The sequence below is a fragment of the Oncorhynchus mykiss genome, chromosome 27 (assembly GCF_013265735.2).
Source record: "Oncorhynchus mykiss isolate Arlee chromosome 27, USDA_OmykA_1.1, whole genome shotgun sequence".
Lineage (NCBI taxonomy): Eukaryota > Metazoa > Chordata > Actinopteri > Salmoniformes > Salmonidae > Oncorhynchus > Oncorhynchus mykiss.
Window position 1 is genome coordinate 46554646 of NC_048591.1, and position 22008 is coordinate 46576653.

Genomic DNA, 22008 nt, shown 5'->3' on the forward strand with positions numbered 1-22008 from the left:
AACTCACTGACTTCATTGGATGCGTCAGCAGCCTGCCACGGCTCAAAAGCACAAATTATATTTTTTTGGACAGCCATTATATGTACTGTCTTTTACACTGCCTGCAGCCGAATCAATAGTTGATTACGAAAACAGACTCTTCTGCTGCTGCGACTTCATCAACTACCGATCAATGCATCGATTTCTTACGTTTTCCATCCTCTGTGTTTCTGCCACACAGACAAACTCGGCCTGGACAGGAACATGACCGTATAATGCTCGTTGTATTCAGGATTTACACTTCGGTATCCTTTACCTCTCCATTGTCCAGCACAGCCATGGAACAGAGCTGACCACAGGCGATATTAACCACCACTTTGTTCTGCAGGCAGCTGCTGACCCGACGCGGCGTGGGCTGGTTGGCCGTCGACCCTGACCCCACCTGGCCAGAGTTGTTGTAGCCCCATGCAAACACCTTGGGGGGGGGGGGGGGGGGGGGGGGGGGTCAGAGGTGAAAAAGGTTAAAAAAAGGTCACAGAACCAGAAAATGAACAACAAAAGCTGAACATTTAAGAACAGATATCTACCTAAATGACCTCAACCTTTTTGCTGTGAAAGAACACCAAAACAAGCTGCACTGAAGTCTAACACCAAACTAACAAAAGCTGTGTTCACAAATGGCAGTTAAATCCTATTTATAATGAACAAAAAAAAATATATAGAAAACGCAAAACATGTAACTATTTCACCGATTTTTACCGAGTTTACAGTTCAGGTAAAAATCAGTCGATCCAAATAAATGCATTAGGCCTTAATCTATGGATGCCCAGTCATGTGAAAGTGGTGCAGCCGTGGGCGGAGCCTGGGAGGGGCATAGGCCAACCCAGAATTAGATTTCCCCCACAAAAAGGCCTTTATTACAGTCACAATTGCTCCTGGGCTGTCCGGGTGGCTGGTCTCAGAAGATCCCGCAGGTGAAGAAGACAGATGAGGAGGTCCTGGGCTGGCGCAGCTACACGTGGTGGTCTACGGTTTTGAGGCTGATTAGACGTGCTGCCAAATTCTCTAAAAATTATGTTAGAGGCGGCTTATGGTTGAGAAATGAACATTCAATTATCTGGCAACAGCTCCGGTGGACATTCCCTACAGTCAGCATGCCAATTGCACGCTGCCTCAAAACTCAAATCTGTGGCTTTGTGTTGGTTGACAAAACTGCACAATTTAGATTGGTCTTTTATTGTGCCCAGCACAAGGTGCACCTGTGTAATGATCATGCTGTTTAATCAACTTCTTGATATGCCACACCTGTCAGGTGGATGGATTATCTTGGGAAAACGAGAAATGCTCACTAACAGGGATGTAAAGAAAATTTGTGCACAATGACAGAAATTATATTTTTTTTGTGCATATAGAACATTTCTGGGATCTTCTTAGTTCAGCTCATGAAAAACGGGACCAACACTTTACATGTTGCGTTTAGCCAGGAATCTGATACAAATTCAAACCATTTTTTTTTGTTAAACTTCTCGAGAAGTAGGAGTGTCTTTAAATCCCCAAGGTCCTTGACCCTCTTGAGAACCACAGATCAAAAAGACATGCTATTTCCTTACAGGGTCAACATGGCTGATTGTGTGATTGTGTCTTGTTGTCTGTATGCCTCTGGGACCGATTTGTAAGCCCCAAAATAAATCAGCGTTATCTTCAGTATCTGAGCTCTGATCAAGCGATAAAGTGGCGTTCACTTTGGGGAGCTTTTTCCCACCAGAACACTTTGGAGGAGCAGTGACCAAATCTCTCGCGGCCATTTTAGGGATGTGTCAACCCGGAGTAAAATATACAGTACAAAATAGTACAAATAAAGAAAACCCCTTAAAAGAGGTGTGTCCAAACTTTTGACAGGTTCTGTACATCCACCTCCTTCTCGTTGAAAGGCGGTACAAGTTCCGACCGAGATCAAACTCTGTTCATGGCTCATGGTGGCGTGACTGGATACTGAGTGCTTTGTTCATGGTGCAGGGTGGCATGACTGGCTACTGAGTGCTTAGATCGATCGATCGCTCTCTCTCTCTCTCTCCCCCCTCTCCCTCCCTCCCTCTCCACAATCTCTCTCCCTACCCCTCTCCCTCCCTCTCTACCCCCTCTCCCTACCCCTCTCCCTCCCTCTCTACCCCCCCCCCCCCCCCCCCATAGCCACTCTCAATAACACCGCCTATAGCCACTCAATAACACCGCCTATAGCCACTCAATAATACTGCCTATAGCCACGTCATTATCCCTTCCCTGCCTACAGCCACGTCATTATCCCCTCCCTGCCTACAGCCACGTCATTATCCCCTCCCTGTATATACACACACCTCTGGGCCCTGGTCATGGCACATACCTCTGGGCCCAATACCTCTGGGCCCAATACAGTGCCTTGCGAAAGTATTCGGCCCCCTTGAACTTTGCGACCTTTTGCCACATTTCAGGCTTCAAACATAAAGATATAAAACTATTTTTTTGTGAAGAATCAACAACAAGTGGGACACAATCATGAAGTGGAACAACATTTATTGGATTTTTCAAACTTTTTTAACAAATCAAAAACTGAAAAATTGGGCGTGCAAAATTACTCAGCCCCTTTAATTTCAGTGCAGCAAACTCTCTCCAGAAGTTCAGTGAGGATCTCTGAATGATCCAATGTTGACCTAAATGACTAATGATGATAAATACAATCCACCTGTGTGTAATTAAGTCTCCGTATAAATGCACCTGCACTGTGATAGTCTCAGAGGTCCGTTAAAAGCGCAGAGAGCATCATGAAGAACAAGGAACACACCAGGCAGGTCCGAGATACTGTTGTGAAGAAGTTTAAAGCCGGATTTGGATACAAAAAGATTTCCCAAGTTTTAAACATCCCAAGGAGCACTGTGCAAGCAATAATATTGAAATGGAAGGAGTATCAGACCACTGCAAATCTACCAAGACCTGGCCGTCCCTCTAAACTTTCAGCTCATACAAGGAGAAGACTGATCAGAGATGCAGCCAAGAGGCCCATGATCACTCTGGATGAACTGCAGAGATCTACAGCTGAGGTGGGAGACTCTGTCCATAGGACAACAATCAGTCGTATATTGCACAAATCTGGCCTTTATGGAAGAGTGGCAAGAAGAAAGCCATTTCTTAAAGATATCCATAAAAAGTGTTGTTTAAAGTTTGCCACAAGCCACCTGGGAGACACACCAAACATGTGGAAGAAGGTGCTCTGGTCAGATGAAACCAAAATTGAACTTTTTGGCAACAATACAAAACGTTATGTTTGGCGTAAAAGCAACACAGCTGAACACACCATCCCAACTGTCAAACATGGTGGTGGCAGCATCATGGTTTGGGCCTGCTTTTCTTCAGCAGGGACAGGGAAGATGGTTAAAATTGATGGGAAGATGGATGGAGCCAAATACAGGACCATTCTGGAAGAAAACCTAATGGAGTCTGCAAAAGACCTGAGACTGGGACGGAGATTTGTCTTCCAACAAGACAATGATCCAAAACATAAAGCAAAATCTACAATGGAATGGTTCAAAAATAAACATATCCAGGTGTTAGAATGGCCAAGTCAAAGTCCAGACCTGAATCCAATCGAGAATCTGTGGAAAGAACTGAAAACTGCTGTTCACAAATGCTCTCCATCCAACCTCACTGAGCTCGAGCTGTTTTGCAAGGAGGAATGGGAAAAAAATTCAGTCTCTCGATGTGCAAAACTGATAGAGACATACCCCAAGCGACTTACAGCTGTAATCGCAGCAAAAGGTGGCGCTACAAAGTATTAACTTAAGGGGGCTGAATAATTTTGCACGCCCAATTTTTCAGTTTTTGATTTGTTAAAAAAGTTTGAAATATCCAATAAATGTCGTTCCACTTCATGATTGTGTCCGACTTGTTGTTGATTCTTCACAAAAAAATACAGTTTTATATCTTTATGTTTGAAGCCTGAAATGTGGCAAAAGGTCGCAAAGTTCAAGGGGGCCGAATACTTTCGCAAGGCACTGTACCTCTGGGCCCAATACCTCTGGGCCCAATACCTCTGGGCCCAATACCTCTGGGCCCAATACCTCTGGGCCCTGGTCAAAAGTGATGCACTATAAGAAATAGGGTGCAATTTGTGACGCATCCCTACCTCTCCGTCGGTAGTGAGGGCGATGGTGTGGTGAGAGCCACAGGCCACCTCCGTCACCCTCTTGTTGAGCAGGTTAGTGGAGACCTGGGCTGGGGTCAAGCCATGGTTGGTGGTCCCATTTCCCAGCTGGCTGTAGCCGTTGTGTCCCCAGGCAAACACCTCTCCGTCTACACAGCACGTATAATAGATTGATTTGATTTAGTTGACAAATGTCCACATTTACAGGTCAGAATTAACTTCAATCCAATGTCCACCTTCTACGGAGTAAAAATGGGAAAAATACTAAATCTATTTCTTGACAAAAAAAAACTATACAAAAATATATGGTCCTAAATATATATTTATATTTAACAAGCAACAAAATGTACCAAACATGATTTAGATCGTCTCATCTCACCGGCAGTAGCGATGACGACATGTGGTCCGGTTCCGTAGCTCAGAGAGACTATTTTCTTCCCACATAGCACGTCGATCCTGCGGGGCTCTATGGTACTCTGCAGGTCCCCCAGACCCAGACAGCCACTACAGTTGGTGCCCAGGGCAAACACCTGTACAATGAGGAGCAAAACAACTTGTCTGAGCCCCAAATTACAACCTATTCCCTATGGAGAGTGCACTAATTGTGACCAGAAACCCATATGGCTCAGCTTAGTTTCTATGAGCTTAAAAAGATGGGGAAAGGAAGGGGGGAGGGGGGGGGGGGGGGGGGGTACCTAGTCAGTCGCAAAACTGAATGCATTCAACTGAAATGTATCTTCCACATTTGATGCCTAGGGAACAGTGGGGGTAACTGCCTTGCTCAGGGGTAAGAATGATAGTAAAACTATATAGGCATGTTGTTGTCACATAACGGATTCTTATCGTGTTATTTCCATGATAAACATCTAGGGCCCGTTTCCTGGGTAATCCTATTCTTGAACTAAAAAGCACGCATGGAGAAATTTCTTGCAAGACCATAGAATTTTTATTTATCTCCATCAGCTGCTACCTACTCTTCCTGGGGTTCGGCAAAATGTCTTTCCTCAAAGCTGGCTTTCCTCAAAGCCAGTGGCATGTCATTAGTAAAGATTGAAAAATAATTCAGGGGCCTAGACAGCTGCCCTGGGAAATTCCTGATTCTCACCTGGATTATATTGGAGAGGCTTCCATTAAAGAACATCCTCTGTGTTCTGTTAGACAGGTAACTCTTTATCCACATTATAGCAGGGGGTGTAAAGCCAAAACACATACGTTTTTCCAGGAGCAGACTATGATCGATAATGTCAAAAGACACACTGAAGTCTAACAAAACAGCCCCCACAATCTTTTAATAATCAAATTCTCTCAGCCAATCATCAGTCATTTGTGTAAGTGCTGCTTGTTGAGTGTCCTTCCCTATAAGCATGCTGAACGTTTGTCGTCAATTTGTTTACTGTGAAATAGCATTGTATCTGGTCAAACACCAAGTTTACTAAGGGTTGGTAACAGGCTGATTGGTCAACTATTTGAGCCAGTAAAGGGAGCTTTACTATTCTTAGGTAGAGGAATGACTTCAGCTTCCCTCCAGACCTGAGGGCACACACTTTCTAGTAGGCTTAGATTGAAGATATGGCAAATAGGAGTGGTAATATCGTCCTCTATTATCCTCAGTAATTTTCCATCCAAGTTGTTAGACCCCAGTGGCTTGTCATTGTTGATAAACAACAATATATTTTTGTTCACCTCTTCCACACTCACTTTATGGAATTTAAAAGTACAATTCTTGCCTTTTATGATTTGGTCAGTTATACTTGGATGTGTAGTGTCAGCGTTTGTTGCTGGCATGTCATGCCTAAAATTGCTAATCTTGCCAATTAAAAAAAATAATTAAAGTAGTTGGCGATATCAGTTGGTTTTGTGATGAATGAGCCATCTGATTCAATGAATGATGGAGCGGAGTTTGCTTTTACCCCGCCCAAAATGTAACTTAAGATGCTCCAAAGCTTTTTTTACTATCATTCATCCTGGTTTCATAGTGTAGTTTCTTCATCTTTTTAATTCAGTTTGGTCACATGATTTCTCAATTTACAGTACGTTTGCCAATGGGTTGTTCAGCCAGACTTATTTGCCATACCTTTTAGCCTCATCCCTCTCAACCATACAATGTTTCAATTCCTCATCAACACACGGGGATTTAACCGTTTTAAAAGGTCGTTTTCTTAATGGGTACGTGTTTATTAAACAACTGGAATAAGCACTTTCATAAATCCTCATTACACACCACAGACCAGCAAATAGTCTTTACATCATCAACATAGGAATCACTACAAAACATATTGTGTGACCTCTTATACACTATATTAGGCCCAGCCTGACCTCTTATACACTATATTAGAACCAGCCTGACCTCTTATACACTATATTAGGCCCAGCCTGACCTCTTATACACTATATTAGAACCAGCCTGACCTCTTATACACTATATTAGAACCAGCCTGACCTCTTATACACTATATTAGAACCAGCCTGACCTCTTATACACTATATTAGAACCAGCCTGACCTCTTATACACTATATTAGGCCCAGCCTGTCCTCTTATACACTATATTAGGCCCAGCCTGTCCTCTTATACACTATATTAGGCCCAGCCTGTCCTCTTATACACTATATTAGGCCCAGCCTGTCCTCTTATACACTATATTAGGCCCAGCCTGTCCTCTTATACACTATATTAGGCCCAGCCTGTCCTCTTATACACTATATTAGACCCAGCCTGACCTCTTATACACTATATTAGGCCCAGCCTGACCTCTTATACACTATATTAGGCCCAGCCTGACCTCTTATACACTATATTAGAACCAGCCTGACCTCTTATACACTATATTAGAACCAGCCTGACCTCTTATACACTATATTAGAACCAGCCTGACCTCTTATACACTATATTAGAACCAGCCTGACCTCTTATACACTATATTAGGCCCAGCCTGTCCTCTTATACACTATATTAGGCCCAGCCTGTCCTCTTATACACTATATTAGGCCCAGCCTGTCCTCTTATACACTATATTAGGCCCAGCCTGTCCTCTTATACACTATATTAGGCCCAGCCTGTCCTCTTATACACTATATTAGACCCAGCCTGACCTCTTATACACTATATTAGGCACAGCCTGACCTCTTATACACTATATTAGGCACAGCCTGACCTCTTATACACTATATTAGAACCAGCCTGACCTCTTATACACTATATTAGACCCAGCCTGACCTCTTATACACTATATTAGGCACAGCCTGACCTCTTATACACTATATTAGGCACAGCCTGACCTCTTATACACTATATTAGGCCCAGCCTGACCTCTTATACACTATATTAGACCCAGCCTGACCTCTTATACACTATATTAGGCACAGCCTGACCTCTTATACACTATATTAGGCACAGCCTGACCTCTTATACACTATATTAGAACCAGCCTGACCTCTTATACACTATTAGAACCAGCCTGACCTCTTATACACTATATTAGGCCCAGCCTGACCTCTTATACACTATATTAGGCCCAGCCTGACCTCTTATACACTAGATTAGAACCAGCCTGACCTCTTATACACTGTATTAGGCCCAGCCTGACCTCTTATACACTATATTAGGCCCAGCCTGACCTCTTATACACTATATTAGGCCCAGCCTGTCCTCTTATACACTATATTAGGCCCAGCCTGACCTCTTATACACTATATTAGAACCAGCCTGACCTCTTATACACTATATTAGAACCAGCCTGACCTCTTATACACTATATTAGGCCCAGCCTGACCTCTTATACACTATATTAGAACCAGCCTGACCTCTTATACACTATATTAGGCCCAGCCTGTCCTCTTATACACTATATTAGGCCCAGCCTGTCCTCTTATACACTATATTAGGCCCAGCCTGTCCTCTTATACACTATATTAGGCCCAGCCTGTCCTCTTATACACTATATTAGGCCCAGCCTGTCCTCTTATACACTATATTAGGCCCAGCCTGACCTCTTATACACTGTATTAGGCCCAGCCTGACCTCTTATACACTATATTAGGCCCAGCCTGACCTCTTATACACTATATTAGGCCCAGCCTGACCTCTTATACACTATATTAGAACCAGCCTGACCTCTTATACACTATATTAGAACCAGCCTGACCTCTTATACACTATATTAGAACCAGCCTGACCTCTTATACACTATATTAGGTGCAGCCTGACCTCTTATACACTATATTAGAACCAGCCTGACCTCTTATACACTATATTAGGCACAGCCTGACCTCTTATACACTATATTAGAACCAGCCTGACCTCTTATACACTATATTAGAACCAGCCTGACCTCTTATACACTATATTAGAACCAGCCTGACCTCTTATACACTATATTAGGCACAGCCTGACCTCTTATACACTATATTAGGCCCAGCCTGACCTCTTATACACTATATTAGGCCCAGCCTGACCTCTTATACACTATATTAGGCCCAGCCTGACCTCTTATACACTATATTAGGCCCAGCCTGACCTCTTATACACTATATTAGGCCCAGCCTGACCTCTTATACACTATATTAGGCCCAGCCTGACCTCTTATACACTATATTAGGCCCAGCCTGACCTCTTATACACTATATTAGGCCCAGCCTGACCTCTTATACACTATATTAGGCACAGCCTGACCTCTTATACACTATATTAGGCCCAGCCTGACCTCTTATACATTATATTAGGCCCAGCCTGACCTCTTATACACTATATTAGGCCCAATTAACATTTATCCAGATACTGACTGTCTATAGCAGCTTCACACCAGAATGGGCTTTAGGTGAGGCAGATGGACCTGTAGCCATATTACTTCAACAGTATTTAACATTATCCAGATACTGACTGTCTATAGCAGCTTTCCACCAGAATGGGCTTTAGGTGAGGCAGATGAACCTGTAGCCATATGACTTCAACAGTATTTAACATGAGATCCTCTTTAATCTTTACAGGAATGTGGATCTGAATATATGAGAAACAGCAACACCTCCACCATTGAAATTCCTATATTTTTTTGTTGTTGTAAAAGTTTAGCCTGGGTGCCCACTTTTAAGTTTATAAAGACACTTGCTGACAAAAGTAAGTAAGATCATAGCCTGGGTGTAAACTGGGTCCTTTATTGAGAAAAACAAATGGATCAGTGTGTTAAGACACCGTCAGACATGAACAGAGGCTTTCAGATGGATCAAAAAACACAGGGCTTTACAATGGCTAAATATAGCCTCACTATCTGCTTGACCCAGTCTCTGGAACTATCGCTCGCTGACTGACCTCAGGCTGTCTCCCACACGGTATTCCCTATACGGCGCCTCGCAAACGTATCCTTTTACGAGGATTTCTTCACGTTTTACTGTGTTACAAAGTGGGATTCAAATGTTTATTTCTTGTGAACAATCTACACAAAATCCTCCAATGTGAAAGTGGAAGAAAATTATTATTTACTTTTTACATAAAAAAAAAAATAATGTAATTCTATAAACTAAAATATAGTCATTCCATGAGTATTCAGCCCCCTGGTTTTGGCAAGCCGAAATTAGTTCAGGAGGTAAAATGTGGCTCCACTAATCACCGAATAAGTTACACAAACTCTCTCAGTGTTAAAGAATAGGTGATGACATGATTTAGAAATGACTACACTAAGAAATTATCTTTATGTCCTGAATAGAAGGTGTTATATGTTTGGGGCAAATCCAACACAACACATCACTGAGTACCTCCTCATATTTTCAAGTATGGTGGTGGCTGCATCATGTTATGGGTATGCTTGTCATCAGCAAGGACTAGGGAGATCTTCAGGAAAAAAATAATGGAAAAGATCTTAGCACAGGCAAAATCCAAAAGGAAAACCTGGTTCAGTCTGCTTTCCACCAGACACTGGGAGATGAATTCACCATTCAGCAGGACAACAACCTAAAGCACAAGGCCTAATATATGTACTAGAGTTGCTTACCAAGACAATATTGAATGTTCCTAAGATGCCTAGTTACAGCTTTGACTTAAAATAAATTAAAAAAATAATAAAATAAAAATATACATTATTTTTTTTATTAATTGGCTTAAATCTCTCTATTTTTATTATTATTATTATTTATTTGTGTGTGTGTGTAACCTGTTGACAAAATAAGACAATTTAATCCCTTTGTAACACAATAACATGTGAAGAAATCCAAGGGGTCTGAAACATTTTGCAAGGCCCTGTATGTAGGGATTTGGCCCTGTATGTAGGGATTTGGCCCTGTATGTGGCCCTGTATGTAGGGATTTGGCCCTGTATGTAGGGATTTGGCCCTGTATGTAGGGATTAGGCCCTGTATGTAGGGATTTGGCCCTGTATGTAGGGATTTGGCCCTGTATGTAGGGATTTGGCCCTGTATGTAGGGATTAGGCCCTGTATGTAGGGATTTGGCCCTGTATGTAGGGATTTGGCCCTGTATGTAGGGATTTGGCCCTGTATGTAGGGATTAGGCCCTGTATGTAGGGATTTGGCCCTGTATGTAGGGATTATGTAGGGATTTGGCCCTGTATGTAGGGATTTGGCCCTGTATGTAGGGATTTGGCTCTGTATGTAGGGATTAGGCCCTGTATGTAGGGATTTGGCCCTGTATGTAGGGATTATGTAGGGATTTGGCCCTGTATGTAGGGATTTGGCCCTGTATGTAGGGATTTGGCCCTGTATGTAGGGATTAGGCCCTGTATGTAGGGATTTGGCCCTGTATGTAGGGATTTGGCCCTGTATGTAGGGATTTGGCCCTGTATGTAGGGATTAGGCCCTGTATGTAGGGATTTGGCCCTGTATGTAGGGATTATGTAGGGATTTGGCCCTGTATGTAGGGATTTGGCCCTGTATGTAGGGATTTGGCCCTGTATATAGGGATTAGGCCCTGTATGTAGGGATTTGGCCCTGTATGTAGGGATTTGGCCCTGTATGTAGGGATTTGGCCCTGTATGTAGGGATTTGGCCCTGTATGTAGGGATTAGGCCCTGTATGTAGGGATTTGGCCCTGTATGTAGGGATTTGGCCCTGTATGTAGGGATTTGGCCCTGTATGTAGGGATTTGGCCCTGTATGTAGGGATTTGGCCCTGTGTGTAGGGATTTGGCCCTGTATGTAGGGATTTGGCCCTGTATGTAGGGATTTGGCCCTGTATGTAGGGAATAAGGTGCCATTTGGAGTGTTCTGCCTCAGTGTGACAAACAACATGGCCTCTATTTCTAGCCACATATCACTCTGAGGATGCTGCTGATTACTCAGTCAGGCCTAGCCTATACGTTGTCACAAGTAGCCTACTAGGTCTTGTCCAAGTACTAAACACAATTATTTCATATTTCATCACTAGCTTTAAGCACCAGCTGTCAGAGCAGCTCACAGATTACTGCACCTGTACATAGCCCATCTATAATTTAGCCCAAACAACTACCTCTTTCCCAACTGTATTTATTTTATTTATTTATTTTGCACCCCATTATTTTTATTTCTACTTTGCACATTCTTCCACTGCAAATCTACCATTCCAGTGTTTTACTTGCTATATTGTATTTACTTTGCCACCATGGCCTTTTTTTGCCGTTACCTCCCTTATCTCACCTCATTTGCTCACATCGTATATAGACTTGTTTATACTGTATTATTGACTGTATGTTTGTTTTACTCCATGTGTAACTCTGTGTCGTTGTTTGTGTCGAACTGCTTTGCTTTATCTTGGCCAGGTCGCAATTGTAAATGAGAACTTGTTCTCAACTTGCCTACCTGGTTAAATAAAGGTGAAATAAAATAAAATAAACACTAGGCCTAACACCTATCGGACCGTGTTAGAATATAACTTTGAGCTTGTCTATTACATAGTAGTAGTATATCCGAGTCCCAAATTGCACCCTATTCCCTACATCGTGCACTACTTTTGACCAGAGCCCCATGAAACCCTATGTCAAAAGTAGTGAACTATATTGGGACTACGGTACCATTTGGGAAGTAACCCATGTCCCCTGCTGCTGAGTCAGACGGGGCCCCTACAGTGCGTACCTCATCGTTGACGGTGACATAGAGGGCTTCGTTGGCAGCGCTGCCGAACACACAGGCCTGTCGTATCAGACGCAGTTCCTCTGGAGGCAGGAGAGCAAACACTGGCCACTTCCCCACGTCCAGCATAATACTACTCAACAAGGACAAACAGGCAGAAACGTCAGGGTAGCATCGAGCATACTACTACAACAACTACTACTACTACTACTACTACTACTACTACTACTACTACTACTACTACTACTACTACTACTACTACTCAACTAGGGCAAACAGGCAGAAACGTCAGGGTAGCATCAAGCATAATACTACAACAACTACTACTACTACTACTACAACAACTACTACTACTACTACTACAACAACTACTACTACTACTACTACTACTACTACTGTTACTACTACTACTCAACTAGGGCAAACAGGCAGAAACGTCAGGGTAGCATCAAGCATAATACTACAACAACTACTACTACTACTACTACAACAACTACTACCACTACCACTACTACTACTCAACTAGGACAAACAGACAGAGCCACTTTCCCCATCCATCATCAGCATAGAATAATGTAACAATAACAGTTGTTGAATCACTAATTAAATGAAAACAGTTGGCACACAAACAACATTCTCCCTGAGCAAAAAGGAATTCCAACAACGTACATCTGTCAACACAGGAATGGGGGAATTCCAAAAATGAACAGAAAGTTATTCCCATGGATTTATCAAGTATCATAAGTGTCCGTTTAGAGTGAGTGAGGAGAGTTTCAGAGTATAAATGGTCCATCAAACGGCACCTTATTTGCTCCACTGATAACAGTCTGAAAGAAGTCACTGTAAAAAACATTTTTTTTTTAAAAAAGGTCAAGTCTGGACAAGCCAGAATGTTGAATAGAATATTTAAACACGTACTTCCCCGGGTGTCTGTCCTTTTTTGGCGGTAGGAGGTGGAGATATAGTAACCATAGGAAAAGTGTGCTGGTAGGTTCTGTTGCTTGTATTTCTCATCTCCTGGCGGATTTCACAACGCACAATATGTAAACAATATCTTAATGTAACCGAACGTTGTCAGCCGTAACGCGTTTCCCTCGCTATCAGCTGGAAGTGCTAGTAAACTTTGCCAGATGATTGCGCGGGACAACTTTAGGTCTGTGCTTCGGTTAAATTGGGAAATATTAACATATTGTGTAAATCATGTGTGCAAATTCCTCAAGCATTGAAAATGCAAACCAGAAATACCTTTACGGGAAAAGATTGCAGTCAGAGAGCAGTATAACTGCAGTATAACTCCAATTAGTGGAATATACTGCTTCCAAAATAAGTTTTTTTACTGCAGTATAATAAAGTTAATAATAAGTAAGTATAATAAGTATAATAAGTATAGTAAGTATGGCAAGTATAATAAGTATAGTAAGTATAATAAGTATAGTGAGTATAATAAGTATAGTAAGTATAACAAGTATAGCAAGTATAATAAGCATAATAAGTATAGTAAGCATAATAAGTATAATAAGTATGGTAAGTATGGTAAGTATAATAAGTATAGTAAGTATAGTAAGTATAGCAAGTATAATAAGTATAATAAGTATAGTAAGTATAATAAGTATAGTAAGTATAATAAGTATAGCAAGTATAATAAGCATAATAAGTATAATAAGTATAATAAGTATGGTAAGTATAATAAGTATAGTAAGTATAATAAGTATAGTAAGTATGGCAAGTATAATAAGTATAGTAAGTATAATAAGTATAGTAAGTATAATAAGTATAATAAGTATAATAAGTATAGCAAGTATAATAAGTATAATAAGTATAATAAGTATAATAAGTATAGTAAGTATAATAAGTATAGTAAGTATGGCAAGTATAATAAGTATAATAAGTATAATAAGTATAGTAAGTATAGTAAGTATAATAAGTATAGTAAGTATAATAAGTATAGTAAGTATAGTAAGTATAGTAAGTATAGTAAGTATGGTAAGTATAATACGTATAGCAGGTATAATAAGTATAGTAAGTATAGTAAGTATAATAAGTATAATAAGTATAATAAGTATGGTAAGTATGGTAAGTATAATAAGTGTAGTAAGTATAATAAGTATAATAAGTATAGCAAGTATAATAAGCATAATAAGTATAATAAGTATAATAAGTATAATAAGTATGGTAAGTATGGTAAGTATAATAAGTATAGTAAGTATAATAAGTATAGTAAGTATGGCAAGTATAATAAGTATAGTAAGTATAATAAGTATAGTAAGTATAATAAGTATAGCAAGTATAATAAGCATAATAAGTATAATAAGTATAATAAGTATGGTAAGTATAATAAGTATAGTAAGTATAATAAGTATAGTAAGTATGGCAAGTATAATAAGTATAGTAAGTATAATAAGTATAGTAAGTATAATAAGTATAATAAGTATAATAAGTATAGCAAGTATAATAAGTATAATAAGTATAATAAGTATAGTAAGTATAATAAGTATAGTAAGTATGGCAAGTATAATAAGTATAGTAAGTATAATAAGTATAGTAAGTATAATAAGTATAGCAAGTATAATAAGTATAATAAGTATAATAAGTATAATAAGTATAGTAAGTATAGTAAGTATAATAAGTATAATAAGTATAGTAAGTATAGTAAGTATAAAAAGTATAAGTATAATAAGTATGGTAAGTATGGTAAGTATGGTAGGTATGGTAAGTATAATAAGTATGGCAAGTATAATAAGTATGGTAAGTATAATAAGTATGGTAAGTATAATAAGTATAGTAAGTATAATAAGTATAGTAAGTATGGCAAGTATAATAAGTATAGTAAGTATAATAAGTATAATAAGTATAATAAGTATAGTAAGTATATTAAGTATAGTAAGTATAGTAAGTATAATAAGTATAGTAAGTATAGTAAGTATAATAAGTATAATAAGTATAGTAAGTATAATAAGTATAGTAAGTATAATAAGTACAATAATAATAATACATTTATAATTCTGCAATTACTGCATCCAAAATACCACAGTCACCTGAAGTTACAGCACTTTTAATTCAGTTTCAAAACAGCAATCTTTTTGTACGGATAAAAACCAACATTTTTATTTAACCTGTATTTTTTATCAGGGAGTCATACCGAGACTACGGTATTTTTTGATTTATTTATTACATTTGAGCTCTGAAATACAGACCAGCACACTGAAATGCGGTTTAAGAACACTACTGTGTGGCTATTTTGTCTCAGATTACCTCCTACATAAAAAAAGGGTCAAAAATCATCAGACAACAAGTAAAGTACATTCAAATGAAGTTTATTCAACAGTCTGACTTGTGATTGAACTGTTCACAAATGGGAAGCCTGTTAAGAGACGAGAGAGAAAGACAGAGAAAGACAAAGACAGAGAGACAGAGAGAAAGAAAGAGACAGACAAAGAGAGACAGACAGAAAGAGAAAGACAGATAGAAAGACAAAGAGAGAGACAGAGAGAAAGAAAGAGAGACAGACAGAAAGAGAGAGACAGAAAGAGAGACCGACAGAAAGAGAGAGAGAGAGAGGAGTCTTCCACTCTCGGATTCATAGTGGCTACCTATTCCCTGTGTTTACGTCGGGCTTTCCAGTTTGCCCACTCTTGTCGCCTCTCAAGTCCATCGTAAATCTTTTTGAGAGTTTATCCCCTACGCTAAGCTAGTGAGACCAAAGATAGTACAGTAGGAGGTATGAAGATAAGCAGGAACTGACACCCCCCGAGTCACACTTGTAGGCGATGTCATGGCGACGTTGGCTAGCTAAGATCATGCGCAGAAACACGTCATTTAGAAACTGTAGTGGCTAAGTTAACGCCAAAAAACAAAACAAAACACACTAAATTGCTTAGTTATTGAATGTCATTGTAGATGTTTATACTATGACTGACTGACTGACTCCAACGTAAACAAGACTCGGATAACGTTACCCGAAGATGTTTTCTAAAGTAGCGTACGCTAGCTAGCATAGCTTACCCCGGCGTTGTTGTGCTATTCGTCAACGATGTCGTCGGTTCAGACGGTGATGTCGGCGACTCCCTAACATTTTCATATGGCAAATCGAGTTAAAAAGCGATCACATTTCTGGAAGACAGAGGATTGCGTGCCAACCAACCGTGACAATACAGTGCGGATCCCTTCTCTAGCCGAGGAAGCTGCTTGGCTATTCAGTAGAGATGTGCAGTTCACGAACGACTCTTTTTTTTACTGATTCAAGAGTCATGATTCATTTTCCCGAGTGATTCAATCATTTTAGTTGTTCGTTTGACCTGCTGTCAGGCCTCAATTAAATCATACAACAGGATAAATACGCACTCCACCGGGAAAAAAAACACGAAGAAAAAAGTAAATAAAACATGTTTTGAGCTGATAATTGATCACATGGTGCAACAATGGATGCAATTCATGTATTATTGAATGTTATGGACACAGCTTTGTGGAACCAAAATATACACTAAACATACCTCCCGTTGTCAACGAACTCGAGAACGAATCGTTTGGGGTGTTGCAGTTGGAACCATAATCACCTTCATAGCAGTCAGGCAATGCCTTCCACCAAGAGTCGTTCACAAACTAGTCCAGCTGCTGACACAACTAGACCTTGTTTCAAATGTATCAACAAATACATGTACATTGTTTATTAACGCACACTTTTACAAGTCTCAGTCACAAATAACAGATCCAATAAACCCCTTGTGGTGAACGAGAGACTTGTAAAATCATGACGAATTTCCAGTTCATTATTCACCGGTAGAGAGTCCTGCGTGCCCTATGCATTATTTTCTCAAATGAACGAAATGAGTCGAAAGATTCGTTCTTTTGACTGAATGAGTCGACAAGATCAGTCAGTAAAAAGGTCCGAACGTCCCATCACTACTATTCAGACAGTACAAGTTGACTGCCGAGTTCATATCTTCCTCGATGGGGGCGTTCTCGTTCGTGTTACATTCAAGCACATCCGTCCTGCGCATTCGTCAGCAAGATGTGATTGATGGGCACACTGCTACAGGATGATTTGAAATCATTCCTTTCCAGTAGCCTAAAATATGTTTTTTTTAGATGTAGACAATACGATTTTAAGGGGGCTGCTTTGTAGCCACCGCACCTCCACCATTGTAAAACATATTTTGGAAGCTATAGATAATAGAAATGCATTTATTAATGTCTACATTCGTTTTTGCCACGTCTATTCTATTACAGACACTTAAATGCATACTTTAACATTGATGTGAGCTAAACATAATATCAAACATTTTTCCTTAAAGTATAATTTTTTAGAGAGTACTAATGTTACCGTCCCCACGACAACAAAACCATACTTAAATACATTTAATTTAGTCCTTGAAACGTTAAATTGAAATACTGTAAAAGTCCATTCATTCCCATGGAGGACTGTTCCTACTGGGGAGTACCCATATGGCCGACTAGTGACTTCAAAGCCTCTTAATTGCCAATACACAGCATCCACTATCCAGGGTTTATATACATCGTAGCCTAAAATACATGTCAGTGAAGGGTTAATTGAGAGATACTTACAGTATATTTAAGATAAGAGAATCTTGGCACAATATTTTTTTTCTTCCCTTTTGGGACCCATAACATAATAGATTTACCTTTTAAGTAAACATTACATACTATATTTTACCCCTGCCTTACATTAATTGATTACTAGAATATCTAAATGTCCAATAATCAATTTTTTGGTTACCTAAAGGGGGAAAAAATAAAATGTACCCAAGATTTGATCTGCAAGCCATAGGTTTGTGTTTCTCAGTAACAAGTGTGCAAATATGTCATTTAAGCTACTGGAAAGGAAGGACTTCTCAAGTAAAAAGTCTATGCTCCGTATAGGCCTAACATCAGGGATTTTCATCTGGTTGTTTACTTTGGATCGATGGATGTGTATGAATAGATTTTTTTCCCATCCTTAGCAAATCTCTGAGGACAACGGTCTACTGTACACTGTGTGCAGAGAATGTCTCCGACTGTAGTCATAAACCAGCCACCAGAGTTTATAATAATAACAATTAATTGAATTATTGACTGATTTGTTGTTGCAGAAAAAGTATTTGTCTCACCAACAAATAAACAAAGTTTTGAAAATGGAAAGTCAATAGGCAAGTGTTTATGAATGCAGAAATACAGGCCATACAGACACACGTTTAGACACATTCTCTTGACTTAGTGTCTGGCGACTAGGAATGCAGGGGGGGGGGGGGGGGGGGGGGGGGCTATACAGGCGTCTTTTTTCAATTTCATCTTTAAAAGGACACATGTAGCTTTACTGGAAGAGCCAAACTAAATGGGCGGGGTGAACGACAACATGTTATTAAACTACCAACCGGGGAGACAGAAAGTCAAGTGCATCTAGGGTTGATCCTGCAAACAACAGTCCTCAGCTCAGCCTACTCCACTCTGGAATGAAGTCTCGCTGTGGCAGTACACCCCTGGATCTGAGATGAACAGCTGCTGATCGTCAATACAGTGTTGACTGAAAAGTCAGGGTGCTTCTCATCATTAGTGTATCACAGTAGGTACAAATCAAATCATGGTCATTTTTTTGTTTGTTTTAAGATTGATTGTTGTTGCAGCTTATGGCTGTGTTTTGACATTTGCTACAGAATGTGTTGTACAATGTGTATGGAAGATTATTAAGAAAATGCACACACAAAGTGTTGAGTATTTAAAGCTTCTAAATGCTGCGTTATGTATGGGACAATTCTTACAATATTGAGAGTCCATGGGATGGTGGTGTGAAGTATTTTGGCAGGTAACAGCCTCCTCAAATGTATAGCAGAAATTATTTACACTCAGGCCATTTGGCTTTTAACAAATCTCCTGAACTAACCAGGTTTACCATTTTTAGTTATTCTTCTGCTATTATTCTTTTTTTTAAATTTTACTTAAGGGTTATAGTTAATCACTCTCTTCTCCCACTATTTCTCGTTCTCTCAGTTGTTATTGTTAAGAATTTTTTCCTTATCACAAGTGAAAGCACGTTTACAGTGCAGGGCAAGAGAGGACTGTGGTATTTGAGAATGTTTGACTTTGGAGAAGCAAAACTCAATTGCGGCCCCAGACGATGTGGTAGATCAGTGATAACTGAACAGGTTTGGGGTTTCTATTACTATTCTATTACTATTGATGGTAATGTGTCATCAGGATGAAAGGAAATGGTATTTAGAAGTCTAAAAAAGTCTCGTGACAACCACAGATATGAGGAAAGGCTTTGAAACACTCTTGTGGTCTGAAAGCGGATCGAGTGAGTTTGAAACGTGCTTGTTGCACTCCAGAAACTTCCACGTGAATTCTTTCACCCGCCCGCGAAGGAACACTTCCTGCTGCTGTGTAACTGTTGCCATCACAAATCTTGATTTCACTCCCCCCCCCCCCCCCCCCCCCCCCCCCCCCCCCCCCCCCTCCCCCCATTACTTCACTCTCTTTTTTGTGTGGACTCAAGGAATAGTGCATGTAGCAACAACTAATGGGGATCCTAATAAACTGATCTCTCACTCTGCCTCTTTCTCTCTCTCTCTCTCTCTCTCTCTCTCTCTCTCTCTCTCTCTCTCTCTCTCTCTCTCTCTCTCTCTCTCTCTCTCTCCCTCTCTCACTCTCTCTCTCCCTCTCTCTCTCTCTCTCTCTCTCTCTCACTCTCTCTCCCTCTCTCTCTCCCTCTCTCTCTCTCTCTCTCTCTCTCTCTCCCTCTCTCTCTCTCTCTCTCACTCTCTCTCTCCCTCTCTCTCTCCCTCTCTCTCTCTCCCTCTCTCTCTCCCTCTCTCTCTCTCTCTCTCTCTCTCTCTCTCTCTCTCTCTCTCTCTCCCTCTCTCTCTCCCTCTCTCTCTCTCTCTCTCTCTCTCTCTCTCTCACTCTCTCTCTCCCTGGCTATTTCTCTTTCTTTCTCCATGTTGTAGGAGCACTCTAAAGTGAAGAAATCAGTCATCATGGAAGATGGAAACTTGTCCTCTGACTGCTCCATCAGCATGTTCAAACACAGAGTCTACCCACCCGTATACCTAGTCATCTTCCTCCTCGGCCTCACCTTCAACCTCGTCTCCCTCTGCTTCTTCGTCAGTGTCTGGAGGAGTAAGAAAAAGTTTACTCCCGTCAACCTGTACATGGTCAACCTGCTGGTGTCAGACTTGATGCTGGTGTGCTCCCTGCCACTCCGGGCCTTCTACTACTACATGGAATCTAGCTGGGTGTTTGGAGACATCGCCTGTCGCGTTATGTCCTACATCTTCTACATCAACATGTACGGGAGCATCTACTTCCTCACGGTGCTGAGTGTGGTTCGTTTTGTGGCAATCACCCAGCCGTACAGGTATATGAGCATGCAGAATAGCCGTAATTCCTGGCTGGTGTGTATATTGGTCTGGCTGCTGGTGTCGCTAGCCTCCATCCCTATGCTGACTTCAGGGACCGTCATAGATGCTTATGGTAGAACCAGGTGCTTGGAGCTTAATCCAGAATACAAGCTCATTCACATCCGCACACTGATCATAGCCAACCATGCCACCTTACTTCTGGGCTTCATCGTGCCCTTTGCAGTGATCTCTATCTGTTACATCTTTGTGGTGCGTAGCCTGCTGAAGCTGAGGAAGGTTGAAGGAAGGCCGAAATCCCAATACAAGAAGTCCATGTCCCTGGTTGTAATAGTCCTTAGCATCTTCCTAGTGTGTTTCCTGCCCTACCACGTCATGCGGACTGTCTTCCTGGAAGCTGAGATGCAGATGAGGGATAAAGGGTATGGAGATTCCTGTAGGTACATAGAGCGTGTACGTAAAGCAGCTGTTCTCACTTTGTGTCTGGCTGCGATGAACAGCTGCTTGGACCCACTTCTTTATTTCTTCGTTGGAGAGAACTTCAGGGTTTTCTGTCAGGGTGCTTACAAAGAGACGGAGGCAAAGTCACTGGCTAAGACAGAGGGAAAGAGGAAGGGTCTGACATCAGGGCTACAGGAAGGAACACGTCCGACAACAGAGCTACAGGAAGGAACACGTCTGACATCAGAGCTACAGGAAGGAACACGTCCGACAACAGAGCTACAGGAAGGGACACATCCGACATCAGAGCTACAGGAAGGAACACGTCCGACAACAGAGCTACAGGAAGGGACACATCCGACATCAGAGCTACAGGAACGAAACGCTCCAAACAGCTCCAGACCTGATAGTTAGCCTGGGACAGGTTGGAAGTGAAATATGACTATATTTGATGGCTTTGAGAAGAAACTCTAGAGATGGTTATTTTCTGCTGACAACCCTAGAAGACAATATACAGCTAGGTATATCAATACAAATGATGTGTCCCATTGTGTTTGTGTATCCAGTCCCCTCATCATTCATTTTTTTAAATCTAATTGTTGTTGGCCTAACAGGTTTACTATCAGAATATTCTGTGACTTGTCCAAGCCTGAACCGTTGCAATATATAACATTTACCTTAGTCATGTTCAAACAGCAACTTCTGGAGAAACCAGACACACCCACCATACAGACCGACAGGATTGGACAGCTCTGTAGGTTCTGAATGGAAAGCACCAATCAGCATGAATGAGTGATAAAGTAGAGGTCACATCAAACAAAAACTTTATTTGTCGCATGCGCCGAATACAACAAGTGTAGACCTTACAGTGAAATGCTGAATACAACAGGTGTAGTAGACCTTACAGTGAAATTCTGAATACAACAGGTGTAGTAGACCTTACAGTGAAATGCTGAATACAACAGGTGTAGTAGACCTTACAGTGAAATGCTGAATACAACAGGTGTAGTAGACCTTAC

General features: G+C 40.8%; 2 protein-coding genes across 6 annotated transcripts in view; one reads left to right on the top strand and one right to left on the bottom strand.

The window, feature by feature from the left end:
* rcbtb2 (regulator of chromosome condensation (RCC1) and BTB (POZ) domain containing protein 2) overlaps positions 1 to 17028 on the bottom strand; it is a 35473-nt gene extending 18445 nt beyond the window's left edge. The window contains exons 1-5 of one of the 4 annotated variants that reach the window (XM_036965178.1): positions 16754 to 17028; positions 12204 to 12333; positions 4533 to 4683; positions 4136 to 4302; positions 296 to 454 (exon numbers count right to left, since the gene is read on the bottom strand). In XM_036965178.1, coding sequence (XP_036821073.1) covers positions 296 to 454; positions 4136 to 4302; positions 4533 to 4683; positions 12204 to 12329 — 603 coding nt within the window. In that variant the 5' untranslated portion in view covers positions 12330 to 12333; positions 16754 to 17028. Of the gene's footprint in view, positions 1 to 295; positions 455 to 4135; positions 4303 to 4532; positions 4684 to 12203; positions 12334 to 16202; positions 16645 to 16690 lie in introns of those variants that run through there. The other 3 variants (XM_036965177.1, XM_036965176.1, XM_036965179.1) reach the window with 3 other exon arrangements.
* A 1547-nt stretch (positions 17029 to 18575) lies between these two features.
* Positions 18576 to 21542, top strand: cysltr2b (cysteinyl leukotriene receptor 2b). 2 transcript variants are annotated; one of them, XM_036965784.1, is made up of 2 exons: positions 18576 to 18760; positions 20138 to 21542. In XM_036965784.1, exon 2 carries the CDS (start codon positions 20168 to 20170, stop codon positions 21401 to 21403), a length of 1236 nt encoding a protein of 411 aa, XP_036821679.1. In that variant the 5' UTR covers positions 18576 to 18760; positions 20138 to 20167; the 3' UTR covers positions 21404 to 21542. The 2 variants fall into 2 exon arrangements, with proteins under 2 accessions (XP_036821679.1, XP_036821678.1); XM_036965783.1 differs by having other exon boundaries at positions 18576 to 18756.
* The last annotated feature ends 466 nt before the right edge of the window (positions 21543 to 22008 follow it).